This window comes from Mus caroli, unplaced genomic scaffold (assembly GCF_978045245.1).
Source record: "Mus caroli unplaced genomic scaffold, Mus_caroli_1 scaffold_7, whole genome shotgun sequence".
In the NCBI taxonomy this organism is placed as follows: Eukaryota; Metazoa; Chordata; class Mammalia; order Rodentia; family Muridae; genus Mus; species Mus caroli.
Genome location: NW_028227262.1, coordinates 100,538,885 through 100,562,718, shown reverse-complemented (window position 1 = coordinate 100,562,718; position 23,834 = coordinate 100,538,885). Strand labels below are relative to the sequence as shown.

Here is a 23,834-nt window from a genome sequence, read left to right as displayed (position 1 = left end):
GTGTTGTGAGCAGCCAAGATAGCTTTCAGCTCACACATCCCCCAACACTGATTACAGATCCACACAGACATGAGCTCAGCCTTTTCTGGGGTCAGCTCAGAGTCAGCAGGTCCCCTAAGCTCAGGTGGCGGTGGTTTGATTTTTGTCTGGCAGGGCCTCCCTGGTTGGTCTGCTGAGTGCAGATCTGTCACGGATAGCTTCACACACAGCTGCCTGCTCTTCCTGTCAGGCACCAACAGGCCCTCTTGCCTGTCATCCCTGCACCAGTCCCCAAACAGAGGAGTGCAAAAGAACAACTGTTTGTTTTGTGAATGGACTTTGCTAAGTTCTATCTGATCCCACCTGATGGGCTGCTCCGGGCGCTCTTGCTCTCCCTTCAAACTCACGTAAACACCTGCACACGGTCCTGGAATACTAATTACCAGAAGCTGAGATTCAGGCCTGTCTGTTTCTGCCTCCTTTTGTCTTAAAGATGTGTGTGTGTGTGTGTGTGTGTTGTATTTTCCTTCATGTATGTTTGTGCACATGTGTGTACCCAAAACCCATGGAGGCCAGACCAGGGGAGGGGATTAGACTCCCTGGAACTGGAGTTATAGATGGTTGTGAGTCACCATGTGAATTCTAGGAATCAAACCCAGGTCCTCTGTAAGAGCAGCATGTGCTCTTAACTGCTGAGCCATCTTCCCAGCTCAGCCTTTCAGCCTGGCCCACCACTGTATAAAAAAGAAATTAGTGTGCTGGGTTTGGTTACATAATACCGAGTGTGGGAGATGGCTCGCTTGTGGAACATATATGCCTTGCAAGCATGAAGACTTGAGTGTTGCTTCCCAGAGGCCACACCAAAAGCTGAGTATGGTGGGCCACAATTAATCCCACAGATACTGAGATCCCAGTATCTTGCTGGCCACCTCAGTGAGCCTAGTCTATTTGATGAAGTTCCAGTTAATTAGAGACCTTGTCTCAAACAAGATGGAAGGTGCCTGAAGATGCATAATGTGACCCCCTGACCCCCACATGCACCTCCCCCTCACAGATTTTACAATATAGACGCTGTGTATGTATATACGCATGTGCATCAGCACATAGTTTGCTTTTTTCTTTTTTAAATTTAAAAAAATTTTTTAAATTATCTTTTATTTATTTTTTGAGACAGGATCTAATACAGTTCCAGGCTGGCCTTGAACGCACTATCTCTGTGTAAGATAGGCTAGCCTTCACTTACTGTGCTTCATTCTTTCCACTTCTGGAACAGCCTTGGTCCTGAGTGTCAGTCTGGAGAGTCTGTCACTCTGGATTGGAAGTGTTGTTCCTGGGCCACACTAGCTGGTGGAGGATCTGAAACTAGAATGCTGCTCTGAGAGGTAGGAATGAAAATCCAGAAAGGCACATAAGTAGGTGGAAAAACTCACTCATCTATCTCACAGGCAAACACATCAAAGTCCAGAAACAGAAAAGCCTCTCTTGTGATTACTGCACATGAATTTAGTGGAAAATGGCTAGAAACTTGGCCTCAGTTTCCACAATGCTTAGCTGAACAGCAGCTGGGCCTAGAGGCTTGATCAGTTACAGATTGGTGCCATGGTAGGGGTTATAGGACGTCCATCCTGGTCCCAAATGCACCTCCAGTAGCTCTGGAGAGAAAATGCAGTATCTTTCCAGTTGACCCCACTGTGATTACCCAGCTGCGACCAAACTCAAGGCAGAGGTGGGAGGAATTCTATCAGATGTATAGGAAAGGGTGGGAATGAAAACACTTTCCTGGAGGTGTTTGGGAACCAATCACCCTCCTTGGCAGTCTGGACCTGGCTAGCAGCTAGAAGATATTTATTTCACTCAACAGAACCTTAGTGCATAGTGAAATTAGATGCGGTTAGGTAACCTCTTCAGACCTGTTTTCTCAGCTAGAAAAAGCTCCCCGAATGCAATGATTTCCAAAGCCACTCGCAAACAGCTCCAAACATAATTTATCATGACTCAGTGTGGTCTGCTGATGTGCTGGCTGGTGATGGCTCACTGTACCCTCACGAGGCAAAAGAGCCCTGCAACGTGCAACAAGCAAGTGTGAGCAATGCCATCTAAACATAGCTTTCAGGGAGTAAAGAAAAAGAGCCACAATAAAGTAGATATACTCTCCAGAGGGGTCCTAAAAGTGCTGTGTTCTATGTGACTCGCGATGGCTTCCATGCAAGAACACCTAATGGCATCTACCGCGGTACCCCACACCTACGCCGCGAGTTCAGATGTCAATACGCGCTTGTGCGGGAGGCAGAGCGCTCAAAGGTGGGCAGATCCGAGGCACCCGGTGGACGGGCACAGCAACTATGCGCTGTCGCGGGGCACAGAGCATTAGGGGCCACCTCTCCCACCCTGGCAGTGTTCAGCTCACTGATTTTTTGCTTAGGGCCGCGCGGCCGCAGGCGAGGTCAGACCCTGGCTATTGGCTCCGGAGAACAAAGGGGCCGCCCCGCGGGCTGCTCCAATAGGGCCGGGAGTGTCATCTGAGCGGTGCAGCCAATCCGCAGCGGGGCGGTGCAGGGAGACCAGCCAATCACACGCGTCCGCCTGCCCCGCCTGCCCCGGGACTGGCCATGGCCCGGAGCCCGGTACCCAAGTCGCCCCTTGGGTAGCCGTTCCCGTTAACCTTAGCCACAAAGTCAAAGGTATTTATTTCTCAGGCCCCCTCCCTCCGAGTCCTGTGCAATTCTGGCGGGGAGGGGCGGTGCAGGGACGGACCAGCGCCGGGTCGCTGTTCCCGTGCTGCTCCGGTGTCCCGGGCTGTAGAGGAAGGATGGCTCCCGGGCCTTGAGGTGCCCTGAGTCCCGCGTGCACCTCAGCTCTGGGTCCCAGTTTTCTGCACCACCAGCACCCTTCCTAGCTCAGTTGGGAGGGACCTGAGGTTGGCTGGGAGGGCAACAGGCCAGGGCAGTAAGGTTAGGAGGGTAGGACTGTTGAAGAGCCAAGAGAACCTCCTGAGCCATCTGGTTGTTCTGAGCTCACTGTCTGTGTCTGCTCCCGTGTAGAAGAGCTTCTGGGGGCAGCAATCCCAGTGTTGGCTACAAGCGATTCCGCGAGCCGGGATGAGGTTGGAGATGGAGAACAAGCAAAAGGAAAGCACGCAGAAGTTACAACTGTGTGCGCGTCTTGGGGGGTGGTTACTGAGACTTCTTTCAAGTAAAATGACCGCAGCAGTCTCAGTGGGTGTGGTGTCTGGCGACACAGAGTCCGAATGGTCTCTAGCAGCAGTGGGAAGTTGGGTGTGGTCACCTGAGGTTGGAGGCAAGTGACAGGCTCTGCATTTTTATCTGTTTGTTTTTGGTTTTTAGTTGTGTGATTAACATGAAAACATCCCATAGCATTTGTGTCCTGTCAGTTCCGAGGCTCCATAATTCTGTGCTTCTACCAATCAGTTGTGGCTGACGTTTATGTAAATGAGCCCTCATAACCGTGTTTTGTAATGGTTTACAAGGCTGGGGTCTGGACTGTGTGCTAGGGATAGAGGCATCCTGTATTAGGATGCGTTTGGTCTTCTGGTGGTAACAGAAAGCATGGATGATGACAGTTACCCCACAGGTGCGTGTTTGGATGACGCGTAGCTAAACAGTAGTTTTGAGTTTCCCAAGGATGTCTGTCTCTGGCAAAGTGACCCCTGATTTGGACCAGGGAGGGGGTGTATGGACAAGGTCACTGCAAGACAGACAAGTTATAGGTATGCAGGTGTGTGAGGACATAACAAATCTAGATATTAGGGACAGTGGGAAAAGCTAACCAAAGATTATATTTTGAATGGCCTTGCCAAGACATTTTTGTCTAAATTTCCAAGTGTCAGGGAGCTCTTGAAGTATGTTAAGGGGGTAAAATGTCAAAATTGCAGTTTTAGAAAAATCAGTTTGGATCTGAATGGTGGTGGCCCACACCCTTAATCCCAGTACTCAGGAGGCAGAGGCAGGCAGATCTTTGAATTCGAGGCCAGCCTGGCCTACTGAGTGAGTTCAGGAGAGTCAGGGCTACAAAGAAACCCTGTCTTGGGGAGAAAGGGAAAGAAAGAAAGAAAGAAAGAAAGAAAGAAAGAAAGAAAGAAAGAAAGAAAGAAAGAAAGAAAGAAAGAAGAAAGAAAGAAAGAAGAAAAAAATCAGTTTGGGTTCTGGTGGCAGATGGATTTGGAGGGACCAAGAAAATCAGTAAAACTTTAAAACTATTATTCATTCATTGAATGTGTGTGTGAGAAAGACGGAGAGACAGAGATAGAGGAAGAGAGAGAGAGACAGACAGACAAAGGACAGAGGACACAATTTTTGGAAGTTGGTTCTCTCTACCACGTGGATTACATAGTTTCCGGGTATCAAGCTTAGGTATCCAGAACTGGCTTGCATGTCAAAACACTTTTTTTTACCCACTAAGCCAGTGACTCTCAACCTTCCAAATGCTGTGACCATTTAATACAGTTCCTCATGCTGTGCTGACCCCCAACCATAAAATTATTTTCATTGTAATTTTACATAGCTGTAATTCTGCTACTGTTATGAATCATAATGTAAATATCTATGTTTTCCCATATGGTCTTAGGCAACCTGTGGGGTTCGTGTTTCACGGGTTGAGAACAGCTGCATTAAGCTTTTTCTTTTGTTTTGTTTTTTTGAAGTCATTTAGGTGAGAAATGGTGAGATCTGGACTCAGAATTGAGGACAGGTGGCCCAGGACACCAGGTTCCTGATCCCCATTCTAGGTGTGATGTGGAGGCCTGGGAGAACTGTGCTGGCCTTGGGTGTGGGCTCAAGGGAGAAACTTGGGCTGATGATTCAGACTTGGGGTAACACAGCTCACCTAAGTTGGTAAAGGGGAAAGGGCTCTGTGTGGGCTAGGCCCTAGAGGATCTCGCACTGCATGGGCTCCTGGGCACAGTCTGATTTTTATGTCCCATCAGTCTGCACAGCTTCTGTTCCTGCCTCCCTAAATTCTGGTATTTGGAGTGAATAGCTGTGTTAATATAGCTCTGGATATTCAAAGACTTTTTCTTTTTTTTTTAAAGATAGCGATCCATGTGGCCCAGGCTAGTGTTGAACTTGATATGTAGCTTAGGCTGGACTCCTGGGGCTCTTGTTTACTGAAAGCTTGGGTTACACGGATGTATGACTCCATTCAGCTTTGAGAAGATGTCTCTCATGACTGACTCAGTGTCTGTTGTCACACGTGGACAGAATAGAGAGTTGTGCTGATGTGCCTCACATTGGCATGCTTGTATACTGTCGGAAATGTATCTTTTTAAAGGAGACTTACGTTTACGTCATGTGTTTAAGTGCTTTGCCTATGTGTAGGTCTATGCACCACATATATTCTGTGCCTATGGATCAGAACAGGGAGTCAGGTCCAGTCCCCCAGGAGTTACACATGATTATCAGTCATCATGTGAGTACTGAGAACCGAACCCCATCCTCTGCAAGAGCTCTCAATTTCTGAGTTGCCTCACCAGCCCCTATACCTTGGGGTTTAAGATGCTTTCCTCTGCGTTTACATGCATAACCCTCCAGTCCTCTGCTTGTCTAAGGGACAATTTTGTCTGTCCCAGTGTGGCCTGACTCCCAGTGGTTGTTTGAAACTGCTAATATTGCACCATATTCAGTCTTTTCCAGCACATACATCTGACAGTTTAATTTACAAATGAAACACAGAGAGAGGGTAAGGTCAATTAATGATTCAATATAACAGTTATGACAGTGTACTAAAATAAATGTCATGAGGTTCTTCGTTCTCTCAAAACATCTTATGTACGTGAAGTTGGCCATGACTAACTGAATCTGGAAAGCACACTGTGATGGCTGGTATATTCTTGGGCCAGGGAGTGGCACCATCTGGAGGTGTGGCCTTGATGGAATAGGTATGACCTGGTTGGGATAGGTGTGTCACTGTGGGTGTGGGCTTAAGACTCTCACCCCAGTTGCCTGGGAGTCAGTCTTCCACTAGGAGCCTTTGGATGAAGACGTAGAACTCTCTGGTCTGCCTGGATGCTGCCATGCTCCCACCTTGATGATAATGGACTGAACCTCTGAACCTGTAAATTAGCCCCAATTAAATGTTGTTTTTATAAGACTTGCCTTGGTCATGGTGTCTGTTCACAGCAGTAAAACCCTAACATAGAAGTTGGTACCAGGGACTGGGGTATTGCTGTGATAGGCCTGACCATGCTTTTATTTGAAAGAATGTAGATTTTTGGACTTTGGATTTGGAACTCAGTGGAATGCTTTAAATGGGGCTTAATGGGTCATCCTCGTAGGAATATGGAAGACTTTGTTGCTGGGAGTGATTTGAACTGTGTTGACCTGGCCCAAGAGATTTCAAAGGAGAAGAATTTCAATATGTGGCAAAAAGACTGGTTTTGTGGAATTTTGGTGAAGAATGTGGCTACGTTTTGCCCTTTTCTGAAAAGTCTGTCTGAGACTAAGGTGAAGAGACTCAGATTATTTGCATTGTCAAAGGAAGTTTCAAAAAAAGCCCAGCAGAGACTTTATTCTCTGGTTAAGTCTTATGAAGAGAAGTTTGAACAAGCATAGCAAGCTTAGAAAGGAAAAATATAAAATATATGGTTCGAGTATTAAAGGAGTACCAGGAGTGAAATGGAGCGAAATCCTGTGTTCTAGGAGATAACAAATTAAGGGAGTGGGACCTTGGGGCAAGATCCTACCCAGCTAAATGTAGATCCAGGCATGGTGGCACACACCTTTATTCCCAGGAGACAAGCATGCTGATCTCTGCATTCAAGGCCAATCTGCAGAGCAAGATCCAGGATAGCCAAGCTTAGGCAGTGAAGGATTTGGAAAACAGAAAGCCAGTGACAATGTAATAGTACAAGCGGGTCATGATCTAGTTCCTGTAAGCAGCAGAACTCAGCAGCTTCAGCCATGTGGCTCTGGCTCTAGAGTTAAGAATGGAAGGAACTACTGGGACAATCAATGCTAGTTTGAGATGCAAAGTTTGGAGTTTGCCCAGTTGGTTTCCTGTCTTGCTTTGGGGATTACAGTCCATTAGTTGCATGAATCTCAGAAGAGACCTTGAACTTTGGACTTTTAACATTGTTACGAGGACTTTGAAAGTTGGGCTAAATGCATTTGCATTATGCTATGTTTAAGTTTGGCCCCCTAGACTCATGTTTTTGAACAAGCCTATGGGGGCCAGGGAGTGGAATGTGATGGTTTGTATATTCTTGGGCCAGGGAGTGGCACCATCTGGAGGTGTGGCCTTGATGGAATAGGTATGACCTGGTTGGAATAGGTGTGTCACTGTGGGTGTGGGCTTAAGACTCTCACCCCAGTTGCCTGGAAGACAGTCGTCCACTAGGAGCCTTTGGATGAAGACATGGAATTCTCAACTCTACCTGTGCCATGCCTGCCTGGATACTGCCGTGCTCCCACCTTGATGATAACAGACTGAACCTCTGAACCTGTAAGCCAGCTCCAAGTAAATGCTGTTTTTTATAAGACTTGCCTTGGTCATGGTGTCTGTTCACAGCAATAAAAACCTAACTAAGACACACACTTGGGGCAAATGGGCTGTTGTGCAGTGTGGCAGGTATCCCCTTGGCTCTCCCTCTGTGTCTCTGGACTTCTGTTTCCTTAGCTGGTTTGGATTGGAAGCATGGCTTCTGTGTGCGTTTGCTTGTGTTTTCTCAGGTTTCTGGTTGTCTTTGGTCATGTTTGAATGAAATCTTTTCCAAGGCACAGTAGATTTGTCGTTAGTGACAAAGGCCTGGGGCCAGAGGAGTGACAGCTTTTAAGTCTTCAGTTTAATTGTCCAGTCATTTCAGTGCGTGTGGAGGCTCTTGTTTGTCAGGGTTCCAGAAGGGCAAGGCTCTGCCTTCCTAAAGCTCCTAGAAGACAGGAGTGGCCTTGGCCGTTAGTCACAGTGGGATGACCACACGTGGCCTTTGACTTACACATGACCAATGTCATTGAGAGATGAGTTCTAAAGTTAATTTATTTGAATTTAAAATTTTTTGTTGTATTTTAAAAATGATTTTGCTTATTTTTATTTTATTTGTATTAATGTTTTGCTTGCATGTGTGTCTGTGTGAGGGTGTCAGATTCCCTGAAACTGGAGTTAGAGGCGGTTGTTAGCTGCCATGGGGGTGCTGGGAATTGAACCTCTGGAGGGCTGAGTCATCTCCAGGTTATTTGAATTTAAAGAACACATTTGGGCATAGACACCAAACTCCTGAAGATGAGGGACTGGGAGTTTAGGGTTGTCCTCCAAGTCTTATGCCTTAGCTTGGGGGCTACACAGTTACATAGAGTACTCCATTAGGGACAAGGCTGCCCCAGCCCATTCAGGTACCAGCATATCCTGGACCTTGAGCAATGACTGAGCCTCTTAGAGGCAGGATTTCCTTTGCTAAGTGATGATGGGTTTCGCTTGCTGAGTGTTTGATACTTTGCCAGTGTTCAGCAGCTGGTGACATTCTCCTTGTTCCTGTGACCACCCATTCTTTCTTTCTCCCGGCCACTGTCAAGGTATTCAAGGAAGCCCTTACCCCCTCCTCAGACAAGAAGAGATGTGGGCGATGAACCTCCTCTGCCCCAAGGGGAGATCTAAGAGCCCAGTGACACAGAGATACGGATGTTGTTCTCATCTATCCCAATGCAGATGTTGTACCTGCTCTCTAGCAATTTCCTGGTGAGATAGGCAGGCAGGCAGGCAGGCAGGGAAATCGAGCAGAAGGCTGTCACTGGTGGGGTGCTCTGAGGAGAGGTAGGGTCAGTGAGTTCTAGGAAAGATGTGCCTGTTAGAAAAGGAAGCAGGGTAGAGGGTGGAAGGTGACAGGTGGGGAAGGCCCCCGAGGCAGACTCTCCGGTCTGGGTCTCCTGGGAAGATAAAGGGTCTTTGGTACATATAGGAGCTCAACTGGACGAAGACTCTGTGGGACTTCTGGGCTGAGAAAAGCCAGTGGCTGGGCTTTTGACATTGGAAGTCCTTCTTTACTGCTGACAAAGGAGTTGTGAGGTACCATCTACTTTTCAACTGTTCCTGGGCAGGGTCCTGTACTGTGGAAGGGGTGAGTGAGGAGACCTGACAGGCCCCTGAGGTGCTTGCTTGTCCCTGGCACTTGGCCTAGCCTTATTCCTATTTCTGCACTTCGTGCGCTTCAGTCTATGCTGACACTTAACGTCTCCTGTTATCGCCCCAGCCCTAGGCCCCACCACCTGCTGCAGGCCACACTCTCCTCTTTGTGTTTCTGCAGTTGGCAGAACAGCTGGTGGTTTGGGGACTTCCCATCAGGGGAGTTTCATTTCCAAACTGCATCCTGACCCAGTGTGGGTATCTAGGCTTGAGCAGGCCACAGGAAGATGGAGGTGACCGGGGCTTTATCTTGTGTGTGTTCTGTCCTTATGGTACTCATGAGTGGGGTGGAAGGAAGAGAGCACAAGAGTAGGGCTCAGGCGCCATGTGATGTGTGACCAACCTGTGCTGTGTCCCTGTCTCCTGTGAGTGTGTGTGTGTGTGACCAACCTGTGCTGCTGTGTCCCTGTCTCTGTGAGTGTGTGTGTGTGTGACCAACCTGTGCTGCTGTGTCTCTGTCTCTGTGAGTGTGTGTGTGTGTGACCAACCTGTGCTGCTGTGTCCCTGTCTCTGTGAGTGTGTGTGTGTGTGACCAACCTGTGCTGCTGTGTCCCTGTCTCTGTGAGTGTGTGTGTGTGTGACCAACCTGTGCTGCTGTGTCCCTGTCTCTGTGAGTGTGTGTGTGTGTGACCAACCTGTGCTGCTGTGTCCCTGTCTCTGTGAGTGTGTGTGTGTGTGTGACCAACCTGTGCTGCTGTGTCCCTGTCTCCTGTGAGTGTGAGTGTGTGTGTGTGTGTACCTGTCCTGTAGCTTCTGTGTCCCGCTAGGTGGACAGTCAGCTCACCTACTCACTCTTGTCAGCTGACTGCTGTGTCAAGTGGGTTATGAGAAAGGTAAGTGGCTTGGTAGAATAATAGATAGAATGAGAGACACACTTGGTAAGGGAAGGGTCTGTGGTGGCACGGTGGACCTGAGAGGAGTGTCCCAGGGCCTGCCTTGGGCTTGGTTTTCCTAGGCTGTTCTGTAGACATGTAACATCAGAGCATACAGGAAGTAGGTCTCAAAAACCATGGCCTCCCTCCCCCATCTCTGTCTTTTCCGTATCTCCCTCCCCCCTTATTTTTCTCCTTTGAGCATGTGTGGGTCTCCTTCCTTCTGTTCCCACATTGTCACTGCTGAGACCCCAGAAAAGTTGCTTTTCCCTGCCTGGTGTGGCCTGAACAGACATATTAAGGTGGTGCACAGGCTGGGTCACCAGGAACCAAAGCCCTCCTGGTGCCGTTTTTGAATCAGTTCTGAGAAGCCTGAGTAGGTAAGGTAGGGCTCTGACTGGGTGGTTTAGGGCCTGGCCTGTGTGGCATAGGTGAGACCTGACCCTCTAACCTTGTCTTGCATTTCTGACCCACACTCACTCTGAGACTCCCCATGGCTAGGTGACCTCTCTGTTTGCAGTTCTCAAGGCCTCTTGAGATGGTCCCCAAGGTGTAGGGTACAAAAACACACAAAGAGGGAGCTGGAGGCAGTGGGTGGAGGCAAGAGAGAGCTCCAGTCCCCAGATACATCTCCAAGTAGAGATTGACTTTACTTCCTGTTACTCCCCTGTCTCTGCCCACCAGTGGGTTTCAGTGTCTAGGAGGATGCACAGTGGCAGTTCTTCCCAGATCCTCATGGGGGAAACAGAGCTGCAGCCAAAATCTGCTGCCTCCACAGAAGAGATCTCCACAGGGGTAAAAGGCAGAGGTTTGTTTTGTTCGTTGAATAAATATTAGTAAGAATGGTGACGTTGCCAGACAGTGGAACTCCAGCTCTGGATACAGCCCAGACAAATGTGTCCCACTGCACACACGTGCTCTCATAACAAATCATGACTGGTCCCCAGGCAGGAGGATGGCACATGCAGCTCATTATGAATCACCTGGTCATTGGGGTGCCATCTGTTAGATAATTGCCCTTATCCAAATTAAGAATAAACATCTTTTTTTAGATTTATTTATTTATTATATGTAAGTACACTGTAGCTGTCTTCTGACACTCCAGAAGAGGGAGTCAGATCTCATTACAGATGGTTGTGAGTCACCATGTGGTTGCTGGGATTTGAACTCAGGACCTTTGGAAGAGCAGTCAGTGCTCTTAACCTCTGAGCAATCTCTCCAGCCCCACATCTTATTTTTATAACAGAAACGTTTCTATTCCAGCCAGCCTGTCAGAGGGAGGTATCCACCTTCCCTGGAAGATGGAGCTGTGGACTTCCTTCCTGTTCATGTCTCCAGTGGATGGCTTCCAGACCCCTGAGGAAGACATTAGTGGGTTGTCAAGATGGCAAGAGGATTATTTAGTTTTGAAAAGATCTACAGCTGTTTAGAGAGGACAGAGCCAGAGCTTAGCAACTGCAAGTTTCTAAAGAAAATGTTCTGAGAAAAAGAAAGAACGTGTTTCCTCCCTTCCTACAGCTGGGGTTTGTCTTTCCAGTCAGGGCACTGGTTTCTAGCCTGGATAAGTATTCCCAAAGCAGACTCAGGAAGGTGGCCTGGGGGATCATCAAACCAAGGGCTAGTCTTTATTCAGGTCTCTAGGGCCCATAATTGGTTTTCTAGTTGAAGATAACCAAATCAAAAGTACCAAGAAGCCCCTGTCTGAGGCCAGCGTGAAGTCTGCTTTAAGTTTCCATAGGCCAGGTAAATACATAGCCCCTGCTTGTGCTAAGGTGGTGTTAGTGGATGAAGCCAGACCCCAACCTTAGGAGAGAGTCATGTCTCTGTGGTGAGCATGAGCCCGTCTGTGAGCCACAGCTCAAAGCCAGACAGAGTGTTTGGAAATGCTCAAACCAGTAAGTGTTGGAGGTGAGTGAGGGGGGATGTAGCTCAGTTGGTAGCGTGCATTAATAGCATTCTGGAAGCCTTGAGTTCTAGTCCTAGTACCACATAAAAAAGCCAGGCCCAGGTCTGTGATCGAAGCACTAGGGAGATAGAGGTGGGAGGTCATAAATCGAAGGTCTTCCTTGGGTACATGATAAGCTGACTAGCTTGGGCTACACAAGACGCTGCCCCACACTCTCCTGAATATAGAGGGTGGTGAAAAGAACTGTGAGGGGAGTTAGCTTGTCCACGGAGGTTCCAGGGTAAGCCAGCTACTCTGTCTGGTAAGCTGACACTTAAGCAGAAGAAGGAAACAAGAGTGAGATGACTGACAGGTAGAGAAGAAGGAAACAAGAGTGAGATGACTGACAGGTAGAGATTGTAGGGATTAGCATAGTAGCTTGGGTCAGACTGGGGTATCCAAGCAGCTGCACTGTCTGCCTGAAGCCATACCCAGGTATAAAGGGAAGCAGCTGGGAATGTTCAAAAGATGACTGTGAAGTAAGATGGATGAGTGCTACATCGTGAACTAGGGAGAGTGAGCTAGCATGTTCTTGGTGGCATTGATGGCAACAGTGGCAGTGACAGCAGCAGCAGCAGCAGCAGCATTGAGATGTCCTGCAGGGGTTTATTCTGGGGCATTGGAAGAGTGTCCCACTGACTTAGGACATGTGGGAGAAAGTCTGCCTTCCAGGCATTGTTTTGGTTTGGTGACAATGCTAGGGGTTGAATTCTAGGCCTTGCACATGGTAAGCGCTCTGCTACGTGGACACCTCCAGGTGTCTTCTTTAACAGGTTCCCCATATCTATCCTTACCTGATGTACCTGGTTCTCGTGTGGCATGCTCCTCACACACTCTTTACCCATGCTGAGGGTGTCAGCCTTGAAACTCTAGTGTGGGGATTAGGAGACTTTGATGTTTATCCAGTTCAGCTGTTTAGCTATCTTTGTCTTGGCACACCAAGGCTTCTCCTGGGCCCAGTTTCTCTTTGCACATGAGAATTATGCCCACGTAACCTTCCCATCTGCACATTTTTACCTGAGGGAGTGGATAGAACTAACAAACAAACAAACAAACAAACAAAACAACCCCCCCCAAAAAAAAGCCTGGGCTATGAGATGGGAGATGGGGGCTGGGAAAATGGTTTGGATCATGCGCCATTCATTGGCCATTCTTTCTCTTTTCTCCCATCTTACCCCCCAGGTGGCAGGGCTGAGACCTCACCAGCACTGATGTAGTAGGAGGCCCGCAGGGATGGAGAGCAGCCTGGCTGGCAGCATCTCAGGTAAGAGAAGTCAGCCTCCCTATCTGAGACCCCCTGCCCTCCTTGGAGCCAAACGTAAATTGATGTTCTCAACTAGTATCTTCTGGTATGTAGAATTTTACTGTGGGTACCAGGACTTTGAAGGTCACCCAGAGAATAAAACAAGGACATTAACGTTGGGAGAAAAAAAAAAGGCAAAGCTGGGCTATAGAGATATGCAGCAAGTCGGGTAAAATTGGGGTGCTTTGGTGCTGGAACTGGGGCTGAAGACTCTGGCTGGTCAGGTTTGGAGAATGAGCTCGCTGGGTAGGATGGCTGGCTTAGAGATGCTGGTGTTTAGTGAATCCAGAGTTCTATAGGTCCCAGGGTCACTTGGAGTTCAAGGTCTTTATCTCTCTGCAGGCTGCTATGATGACAAAAGCAGGCAGCCTGGGGATCCCCAGGCACATGCTGCCTGGAGTGGAAAAATTTCCTACCTGGTCATGTGCTCTTGTTAGGAACACATGCAACCAGAAGCAGCCCTCTCCTGCGAATGGCCCTTAGTAGCAGTCCTGTCATGGCAACAGAGAGCATCATTTTGTCATAATGAATGGGGACAAGTACCTATAGACCAGAGGCTTTTATCACATCTGAGCCCAAGGCAATGGGCCTCTGGGCAGGCTGAGGTTCAAGCACACCCCCTTTCTTAGCTGTAGGACCTGCAGGGACCTAGGATATCCACATTCCTCTCTACTCTTAAGTGGGCAGATGGCGAAGAGCTCTGCCCAGGGTCATCTTCCTGGTTGGATGTCAAAGCCAAGTTTAACCAGGCAAGGCATTAAACATGGGGGTCTCTGGGTTACTTTAATTGGCAGCATGTCAATCAGGGACAGTGATCTCTTCTCATCGAATAAACTTCAGATTCACCGCCAGACTGGATACTTGGTACCAAATGTTTCCTATGTCCAGATTTCAGTGCAGGTCAGGGGACAGTCCTGTAATCAATTCAACTCCATACACTTGGGCATTCAAGTCCTGACAATATATAATTGAAGTCACTACTTTCCTCCTAAAGCATGGCTTTATTAAAATGAATTCTCATGAGCAAGCACGGGGAAGACCAAAATTTATTTGGAACTGATATTTATTAACATTATGCACCAGGAATCTATCATAAATATTTTCCCCTGAAATAAAATGTCTTAGTTACTTTTCTGTTTCTGTGATAAAACACCGTGACCGAGGCAACTTAGAAGAAGAAACATTTAATTTGGCTTATGTTTCAGAGGATTTGAGTCCATAATGGTGGAGTGAAGGGACAGCTGAGGACATACCTTGATCAATAACCTACACACAAACACAAACACACACCCAGAGAGAGAGAGAGATAGAGAGGGAGAGAGAGAGGGAGAGAGAGAACGAGAGAAAGAGACAGACAGACAGACACAGACAGGCAGACAGAAGAACCGGGAACGGCACAACTCTTTTGAAACATCAACGCCCACCCCCAGTGACACACTCCTGTCAATGAGGTCATACTTCCTTCTACCAACTGAGGGCTAAGTATTCAAACATAAGGCCCCTCTGGAGGCCATTCTCATTCAAACTACCACAGAAAGTCAGTTGACACTAAGACATAGGTCTTCCACCCTGGACTGGTAATGACATCCCGAGTCATGTGTCACACTCTCAGTTCCATCAGCCTGTCTGTCTTTTGCTGCAGTGCCTGGGCTAGCAGCATCAGCTCTCTAGGTTTATGATGGAGGAGCTCAGCACAGCAGGGTTTCGCTCAAACATCTCCTCACCTAGATGGACTTTAGTTTCAGAGCAGATAACAGAAAAACTACAGAGTGGAGGCCCCTCTTTCTCTGTTGACATTTTACTTTAGTGAAGTATGATCGATGAGCCAATACTGACATAGTAACTACCCAAAGCCCATAGTGTAGACGTGGGCTAACCCTTGGAGCTGAACTTTCTATGGGTTTGGTATAGAGCAGTGTCATTGACCCCAAATACAGCACCCAACTGCTCCTCCTTCCTCCCTCCCTCTAACGTGAATGACCAGGTCCCGCTTTATGTGCCTTTTCCAGAATGTTGTATAGCTGGCACTACCAAGCCTGTGGCCTTTTCAGGTTGGCTTCTTTCACTTAGCAATACACATTTAGGTTTCCCCAGACCCCCATCTTTCTATGACCTGATAGTGGATTTCTTTTTATTACTAAGCATCACTCCTTATGCATATAGCAGTCTCCACGCCTGTCCTCCTTCCCCCTCCTTTCCCCTCCCACTCCCCATTTGCCCACTCCTCCAAGGGCATCTTGTTTCGAATTGGTTTGGGGTCAACACTTACAACACTGACTGCTGGATTATTCGATACACTCACGCTCAGCTCTTTAATCCGTTGCTGACGTGTCTTTTGAAGAAGTTGCCATTTTTCATTCCTACTGTTAAGGAATAAGTCCCTGCTGCTTTGCATACTTGTCAGCCTTTAGGCTTCTGTCAGTGTTAGCATTCTGTGGTAGAAGCTTAACTTTTAACATTGTATAAGCCAAATTTTTCCTTTCAAGGATTTTCTTATTAAATTATATGCATTATATGTTTTATAAGCCAACTTAAATGGGATTACACTGAATTTAAGTATTATTGGCCTTTTCATTTCGGGATATATTTGTCCTGGGGTTCTTTATTAGTTTTACTTTTGCTGTGATAAAAAACCCTGACCAAAGCAATAGAGAGAAGAAACGGCTTATTTGACTTACAGTGTGAGCTCTAAGAGTCATCATTGGGGAAGTCATGGCAGCCATGACGTCACATCGCGTCACATCACGTTCCAGAGCACAGAGAGAGTAAAAGCGGCCCAGTCTGCCTGCTGCTGCTGCTGTTCAGCTTTCTGTACAGTCCAGAGCCCAGGTCCTGAAATGGTGCCTCCAGGATCAGGGTGGGTCTGCACACCTCGGCTAACGGCCAAGACAACCCACCGCGGACATGCCCACAAGTAACTGAACTATGTAGTTGTTCATTGACACTTTCTTCCCAGGTGGCAGTTAAGGCTAATAGCACAACTTCTTGCCTCTTCAGTAAAGTTTAGTAGTTTTTCCTTACAAAAGACTTGTGTGCTTTTTAAGGCATTCACAGCTCTTTTGTAATGGCTATTGTCAGTCTTTAAAAAGTGATTTTGAGTGCTTTGTGCCTGACAGTCTTGCTGAACTATAGTATTTCCACTTATTAGTGAATCCTCTGGCACACCTGAGCATACAAGAGGTTTTGTTTTTTCTCTTTTGTGTTCCCCCCTATCCTTTGGCTGATTCCCCAAGGACAAGGTTAAATAGTATCAATGATACCAAGTGTCTTATTCTGTTCTTTTAGCAGTCTTCTATCCTTTGCTGTTGAATAGAATGCTTGCTATAATTTTAGTACACAATTTTTGTTGTTGTTGTTAACTGGAATTTCCCTATAGTCCTAGTCTGCTAATGCTTTCCCTTCTGCCTCCTGAAATGATGCCTTTATCATATGACTCTGCCTGCATCTGTTGAGAATGACATAAGACATACTTTTTTTAATGCTAGAGAATTAATTACAGACAACATGGCTGCCAGGCAATCTCTCTACAACACCACATGCTTTCTTTACTTTTAATAAGATAACCTCAAGAATTATATCAAGCCAGCATTGCTTTTCTGGAGTAAAAATGCCTGCTAGGCTATATTATTTCTGATTCTGATGAACTTGCTTTGCAAATGTTTTTTTTTTTTTGTTGTTTTAGGAGCAGTAAATCTCCAATTTCCTGCCTATCCCCATTCTTGCACGCTTGTCTTATAGACGGCTCCCGGTTCCCAGCCTCTCATCCTTTCCTCTCTCTTCTCCTCCTTTTTCATTCTCTCCTAGTTACTAAACAGTTGCAGAGCTGGGAATAGTTCTTTCTTACAAATTAAACGATATTTTATTTATGAGTGACGAGTGTGTGTCTGTGAGTATGCTGCATATGTGCAGGTCCCACAGAGACAGAAGACAATGTCAGGTCCCCTTAGCTGGAGCTACAGCTGGTTGTGAGCCACTACACGTGGGTGCTGGGAGCTGAATTCAGGTCCTCTGGGAAGAGCAGGACATGCTCTTAAATTTTGAACCGTCTCCCAAACCTTCCTTTGAATTTTTTGTGGAATGAGTTGATGCAGCCATGTTGTATATTTGGTGCTAGAATTCAGCTTTCACATTAGCTTCTTATAAATGTTCATACAGTCTGTTTGTTTTTTAAAAAACATGGCTTTGTTTAAAATTATTTTTAACATATTTTCATTTAAAAAAAATTAAGGACAGGGTGTACATATTCCTGACTGTCCTAGAACTTGTAGGCCAGGGTAGCCTCGAACTCACAGAGCTCTGCCTGCTTCTGCCTCCCAAGTGTTGGGATTAAAGGTGTGCACTGCTGTGCTAGGCTGTTTTTATTTTTATGGGTATGTGTGTGTTTGCCTGCACGTATCTGTCAGTCACCTGTATGCAGTGCCCATAGACACCAGGAGGGCACATCAGATCTCCTGAGACTGGAATTACAGGGGACGCCTTGTGGGTGCTGGGAACTGAACCCAGGTCCTCTGGAAGAGCAACCAGTGTTCTTAAGCACTGAGCCATCTCTCTAGCCCCTTTAACCTACTCTGGAATCAATTTCAATTAGTATTTTCTGGTCAAATTAATTCCTTTATATATGTAAAGATTTGGTGATATGAAGGCTGTGCATGACATTTTCGGATTGGGGGAATCCTTTTGTACTTTTGCTGCCCTTTGTTTTTAGCGTTAACAGCCCTTTTCTACTCCTTTGACTGTGCGGCTGTGCTGCTGCTGAAGACTGTTGTTCCCAAATCTTTCTCTAGGCTCACAACTGTTTCACGCTGCCCCCTTTCAGTCAGGCATGAGCATCTTACTGGTGTAACACACAGAAAGGTGTACATGTCACAAGCTCCATAAATTCTTATAGAGCAAACACAGTGTTGTGACCAGGACCCACATCAAGGGACACCAATAGGACCTGAGAGCCCATGCCGCTGAGATGCGCCATGGTCTTGGCTTCGGATTCACAGATTAGTTTTGACCAGATCTGATGTCCCTATAAAGTGACTCACATCCGTACTGTCTTTTCTGAAGTGGTCTTCACTGTGGCTCCTTACTGCCAGGAGCTTGGCGTAAGGTATGGTCTGGGAGCTGTTTCCCCCAGCTCTAGTGGATTGCCTTTACTGAAAGGGCTCGGAACGCGGTTTCCCATTCGGAGACTTTGGGGCCTACCTACCTACTTACTCGTGGTGAATTTGCTAAATTGGGGGGTGGTTCTTACCAGTGGGGTGTTCCTGCTCCATGCCTACTGTATAGGAGCAGGGGCCCTGCCGGTGAAGAGGAAAGTTTAGTGACTTAGGGTGTGGTACCCCTAACCACTGAGGGACTGAGCATGCCTTTGCCTAGAAAGCACCCAGTTCCAAACTCTTAGAAAAAGAACACCAAGTATTTGGACAGAGAGATGGTTCAGCAGGAGCTCTTAAAGGGCAAACCTGAGAGCCCAAGCTCAATACCCAAAACCTACTTGTGGAATGAGAAAGTCAACACCACAGAGCTGTTCTCTAACCTCCACATATTCACCTTGCATCTGCGCGCGCGCACACACACACACACACACACACACACACACACCACACACACACCTGAGGTGAGGGGAAGGAGGTTTTTAATTTTTTTTTTAAGTGGTGACTTTGAGCATTGGCCATCTTTTCTCCCTGGACCAGGAAGCATCTCTGCTTGATTTCTTTAACGTGTCTGACTCTTCTGGGCTCTGGGCCTTGGATAGAGAAGGCAGGACAGCGTATGCATGGCCTTGGCAAGCCAGCCATGCACTTGTGTTTACTCTCCCGTGGGCTTTCTCCTCACTCCACATTCTGCCTGTCCGTATAGGATCCTTCAAGTCTTTCCCTATCCCTGTTCTTTCTTATCCACATTCTTCCCTTTATTTAAAGCTATTTGCCTTTCACTCTTAAAGCTATCCCTACCCATCCACAGCCCTCTTCCTCTCTAGGCTCTTCTCATTACAGAGTGATGTCTTCTGACTTCTCCCTTTGCCTCTGCAGGAGATGGGCTGGCAAGGATCAAGCAGGAGAAGCCAGAGTGGCTGTTGCAGACGGTGGCATCTCAGGCCACAGAGAAGGACAAGGAAAACATATTTCAGCAGCAGAGTGGTCTCCCTCCCTGCCAGACCATGGGGAGGCCCTGGGCTCTGGGGTCACAAGAGGAGACTGGGGGTACACGGTGGGCCCCACTTCCTGAGCAGGATGCACCACTGGCTGCTCGAGTTCCAGGGTCAGCTCCAGGTCCTCTGAGCCCCTCACTTTCTGCGGGCGGGGGTCACTTTGTGTGCGTGGATTGTGGGAAGAAGTTCAGCTGGTGGTCGTCTCTGAAGATTCACCAGCGCACACACACAGGTGAGAAGCCTTACATCTGTGGCAAGTGTGGCAAGAGCTTCAGCCAGAAGCCCAACCTGGTGCGCCACCAGCGCCATCATACGGGTGAGAGACCCTTCTGCTGCCCGGAGTGCACGAGGCGCTTCAGCCAGAAACAGCACCTACTCAAGCACCAGAAGACACACTCTCGGCCTGCCACTCACACATGTCCAGAATGTGAGCGCTGCTTTCGGCATCAAGTGGGCCTCCGCATCCACCAGCGGGCACATGCCCGAAACCGCCTGGGTGCCCGAGTCAACTTACACGAGATGTTCCGGTATGCTGCTGCACGTCGCTGGTCCTGTCGCCTGCGCCCAGGATCCCCACGCGGGCATCCCGAGTGGGTCTGGCTGGGGCTCTGCCGGAGTTGGAGGGGCCAGCATGGTGTCCGGACAACAGCCCATAGCCGCTTAGGTCCCAGTGAACAGCGTCAGTTCATCTGCAATGATTGCGGTAAGAGCTTCACGTGGTGGTCATCGCTGAACATCCATCAGCGCATCCACACGGGTGAGCGGCCCTATGCGTGCCCTGAGTGTGGCCGCCGCTTCAGCCAGAAGCCCAACCTCACGAGGCACCTACGCAACCACACCGGTGAGCGGCCGCACCCTTGCTCACACTGTGGACGCAGCTTCCGCCAGAAGCAGCACCTGCTCAAGCACCTGCGCACGCACCTACCTGGTGCCCAGGCCGCAAGGTGCACGAGCTGTGGCCAGAGCTGCCCCAGCCGTGCAGCACTGCGAGCCCACCAGCGTGTGCACGCAGCTGCGGAGCTGCTGCGCTCGCAGTCTGCAGTCCGGGATGGTGTGCCCGGCTCTGAGTCACAAGCTGAGATTGCCCAGAGTGTGGTTGTGAAGCCCCAAGGTCCCCAGGGTGCTAAGGAAGTGCTGTGTGGCCAGGAGTGTGAGACCTTGGCTGTGCCCAGCGAGCAGCGCCAGTTCATCTGCAACGAGTGCGGCAAGAGCTTCTCATGGTGGTCAGCGCTCACCATCCACCAGCGCATCCACACGGGCGAGCGGCCCTATGCTTGCCCAGACTGCGGCCGCTGTTTTAGCCAGAAGCCTAACCTCACACGGCACCGGCGCAACCACACAGGCGAGAGACCCTACCTGTGCACAGCCTGTGGCCGTGGCTTCCGTCAAAAGCAGCATCTGCTCAAGCATCAGCGTGTCCATCGTGGAGCTCAGGCCCCACACCCTGGCCCAGAGGAAGAGCTGTAGTGTGCCCTGTGCAGCTATGGTGGTGGGTGGGGGAGTGTGTGCCTGTAGGGTGTATGCCAGGAACAGGAGATGCTCCCAGAGTTAGGCTCATCAAGGTTCTGAGGCCTGAGGATGTTATTCTAGAAGCATCTCAAAGGAAGTCTAAAAAGTGCCTCGTAGGGGCGGTGAGATCAAAGCTGTGGGTGTTTAGGATGGGCTGTGATTGTTAGTGTACCATTCAGAATTGGCCCCCAGCCTTAGGTACCTTGTGAGGAGCTGTTGGGGTCTCTAGGAAAGCCACTGTGTGTGAAATGACCTGGGACTGATCAATGGTAGCACTAGCCTGTCACATACGCTACAAGATGGTCAGTGCGGTGGTCCCCATGGGAAAGACGGTCAGAGACTCAAGGATACCAACAGAACAAAGGCTGTAGCTAAGAAGGTGTAATTATTTCCCCAGCTCCAAGGACCGTGCCAAGCAGCCACGCTGGATCATTTGATGGCCCAGACTCTGAGCATCTTGCTGCTTGGAGCACTAGGTACAGCAGACTGGCCTAATTGGCAGTGTGTATGATGATTGGAGGGTGTGGTACAGTCAGGTGGTCTCATCCATAGCTTGGCTGCTTGGGGAAGTGACTATGCAAGAACAGGCTGTGCCAAGTGTGTGTGTGTTTGTGATTGCCTTGGGTCCTTACCCTTACTGGTATTGGAGAAAAATGAAGGACTGAATACTCCACATGGTGTCACTGTTCTTTCTGAATCATCCTTACCCAAGCCCAGGTGTGTGAGCTCCCTAGGATAAGGTGTGTGTGTGTGTGGCAGGTGCAGGGGCTGTTACCATTCATCTGTGTCCTACCTGCTGCCCAGGCTTGCACATCACTTCCCATACACTGATTCTCCGTTCCCCACTCTATCCCTCTGAAGTCACCTCTCATGTCCCTCTACAGAAGGGTGGCTGATGTGCTGGAGCTGACAGAAGCCAGGGCCCCAGCCTAGGCTATGTAACCTTGGGCCTATACTCCTTCCAGGAGATGAGTACCAGGGCAGGGTACCCTGGAACCAGAAGGAAGGTGAGACCCAGTAAACGTCTGGAGGAGGGAGAACTATACTTGCATACTTGCCGGTGTCCTGGGGCTGATGACACCAAGTGCAGAGTTTAGCCTGGCTTCTGGTCGCCACTCTAAATGGAGAATAGCTTAGCCTTTTATTTTGTAGATGCTTTAGTTGTAGTGTTATCAAAGGACAGGTAAGGCTACAGAAGGACAGACAAGACCCTTGCAGCCATTGCCCTTCTCCCGAGGAGCACAGCGGCAGTGAAGCTTAGCATCAAGCCCGGACTGCTCTTTCTTGGTCATATTCTTTGATTCTAAACTGGACTGAGTCCTGCCCTGGGTGAGGTGTGCATATCAGCTCTGAGTACCAATAGGAAGCTGAACCTGCAAAGTTCCCTGTCCTACCCCCTGCCCTCCCCCATATCCCCCCACACACACACCAGAAGCAGCTTCTCCCCTGCCTCCCTGGTAATACCCTGCCCTTCCTACCCAGCCTGCACTGCCCTTCCAGGAGCTTTCCAGTGTCTTACATTACATCAGAACAGAATCCTTCCAGGCTTCTTCGTCTTTGTCATCTAGCAAATCCTGAGTCGAGCCTGAAAAGATGGCCTACTCCTGAAAGGCATCTCAGGGCACCATTTGGGGCTAGAGAACCATTGCCTTCAGGGTAGACTCAGCAGAAACATTGGCTCCCTAGAGAACCAAGTGGGCGAGGGGTGGTGCAGGCAGACACTGAAGATATCAGTTATGCTCCATCCGTCAATGGAATAGGTTCTCTCCTGCAAATGGCCCGCGTTGAATGTCAAATCACAGTGGAGCATCAGTAGGTTCGGGGTTAACAAGGCCCAGTTGTAGCCCCTGCTTGTGCAAGTTGGTGAGAATGTCTGTTCACTTTTCTTGCGTGGTGACTGTCTCACAGGGTCAAAGGGCAGACAGGGTGAAATCCCACAGAGGGCTGAATTATGGTTTCTATGCATATTGATCAGATGGGGTCTGCAAAGCATTGGCTCCTTAACAGACCTGTACCAGGATTTGTACTAGATGGGTAGAACATAGCCCCTGCCCTCACTGAAGGACTTCCTAGTGAATCATTTTCATATGCTATGCAACTTATCATAATCCTGTATGCTCAACTCTCAAAAAAAAAATGGCTTCAGCGCTGGCCTTGTTAGCCAGTCTCTCTTGTTCATTATCTCATTTAATTCCTCGTGGTCAGTGACGTGAGCTAAGAAGTGACCTTGCCAGTTGACATGGAGGGAAATGGGTTGGTAGTGGGACTTGTCCACCAAGCCCTGTTCTACACTGGTGACAGGCCCAGACTGCCTGTCAGCCTCAGGTCTGTTGTCACGACGGTTGGCTCCTCAAAGGAAAGCACAGAACTGCCATCTTGAGTTCGGATTCCCTTTCTTTGTAAAGTGGGTCAGAGAATATCAAAGAGATGGCATAAAATCAAAGACAAGGTTGGACTTGTCCTAGAGGTTTACAATGTGGGATGCTGTGCAGCACTGCAGAGATCAAGGGGGAGGGGCACATGGGAGCCAGCCCTGAGAAAGGAAACAAGACTCCAAGGGTTCCTGTCCCCCGTCCTCTGCCAGGTAAGTGAGTGCAAGCCTGCAGGGGCCCTGTGGCCACATCAGCCCGTTGGGGCTGGATCCTAGAACCATTGTCTTCAGTGAGGAGCAGGCTGAAGTTAGATGGCACATGAAGAGAGATTGGCATTTGGTAAGCAATAAAAACACCAAGTTTGAAAGCAAAGGGATCAGGCTTCAGGCTCCTTGGGAGGATTCAGGGTACATTGGCCAGGATCAATCTGCCATGGGAAGCTGATTGAGAGAAGGTGGGCGTGGGATACAGAGGCCTGGGGAGCAGCTGCCCAGTAGGTGCACCAACCTGGACAGAGAGAGAGCAGATCTTGGCTCAGGGAGGCTTGGTGGAAAAACTGGCATAGTTGGGCCATATGGGACCCTTT

At 48.7% G+C, this 23,834-nt stretch overlaps 1 protein-coding gene across 4 annotated transcripts; it reads left to right on the top strand.

The window, feature by feature from the left end:
- The first annotated feature begins 2,566 nt into the window (after positions 1-2,566).
- Positions 2,567-21,549, top strand: Znf775 (zinc finger protein 775). Of its 4 annotated transcripts, XM_085840636.1 has the most exons (4): positions 2,567-2,660; positions 5,834-7,449; positions 13,105-13,186; positions 19,249-21,549. In XM_085840636.1, the coding sequence occupies exons 3-4, from the start codon at positions 13,156-13,158 to the stop codon at positions 20,832-20,834; spliced, it is 1,617 nt and encodes a 538-aa protein (XP_085696762.1). In that variant the 5' UTR covers positions 2,567-2,660; positions 5,834-7,449; positions 13,105-13,155; the 3' UTR covers positions 20,835-21,549. The 4 variants fall into 4 exon arrangements, with proteins under 4 accessions (XP_085696762.1, XP_021020295.1, XP_029334404.1 ...); XM_021164636.3 differs by lacking the exon at positions 5,834-7,449; XM_029478544.2 differs by lacking the exon at positions 2,567-2,660 and having other exon boundaries at positions 2,670-7,434.
- Positions 21,550-23,834: the final 2,285 nt, after the last annotated feature.

Bases quoted from the DNA above. Each gene is read 5' to 3' on its own strand.
- Znf775 (XM_021164636.3), top strand. From the start codon at position 13,156: ATGGAGAGCAGCCTGGCTGGCAGCATCTCAG. The intron at 13,187-19,248 runs GTAAGAGAAGTC...TTGCCTCTGCAG, and splicing joins CCTGGCTGGCAGCATCTCAG to GAGATGGGCTGGCAAGGATC.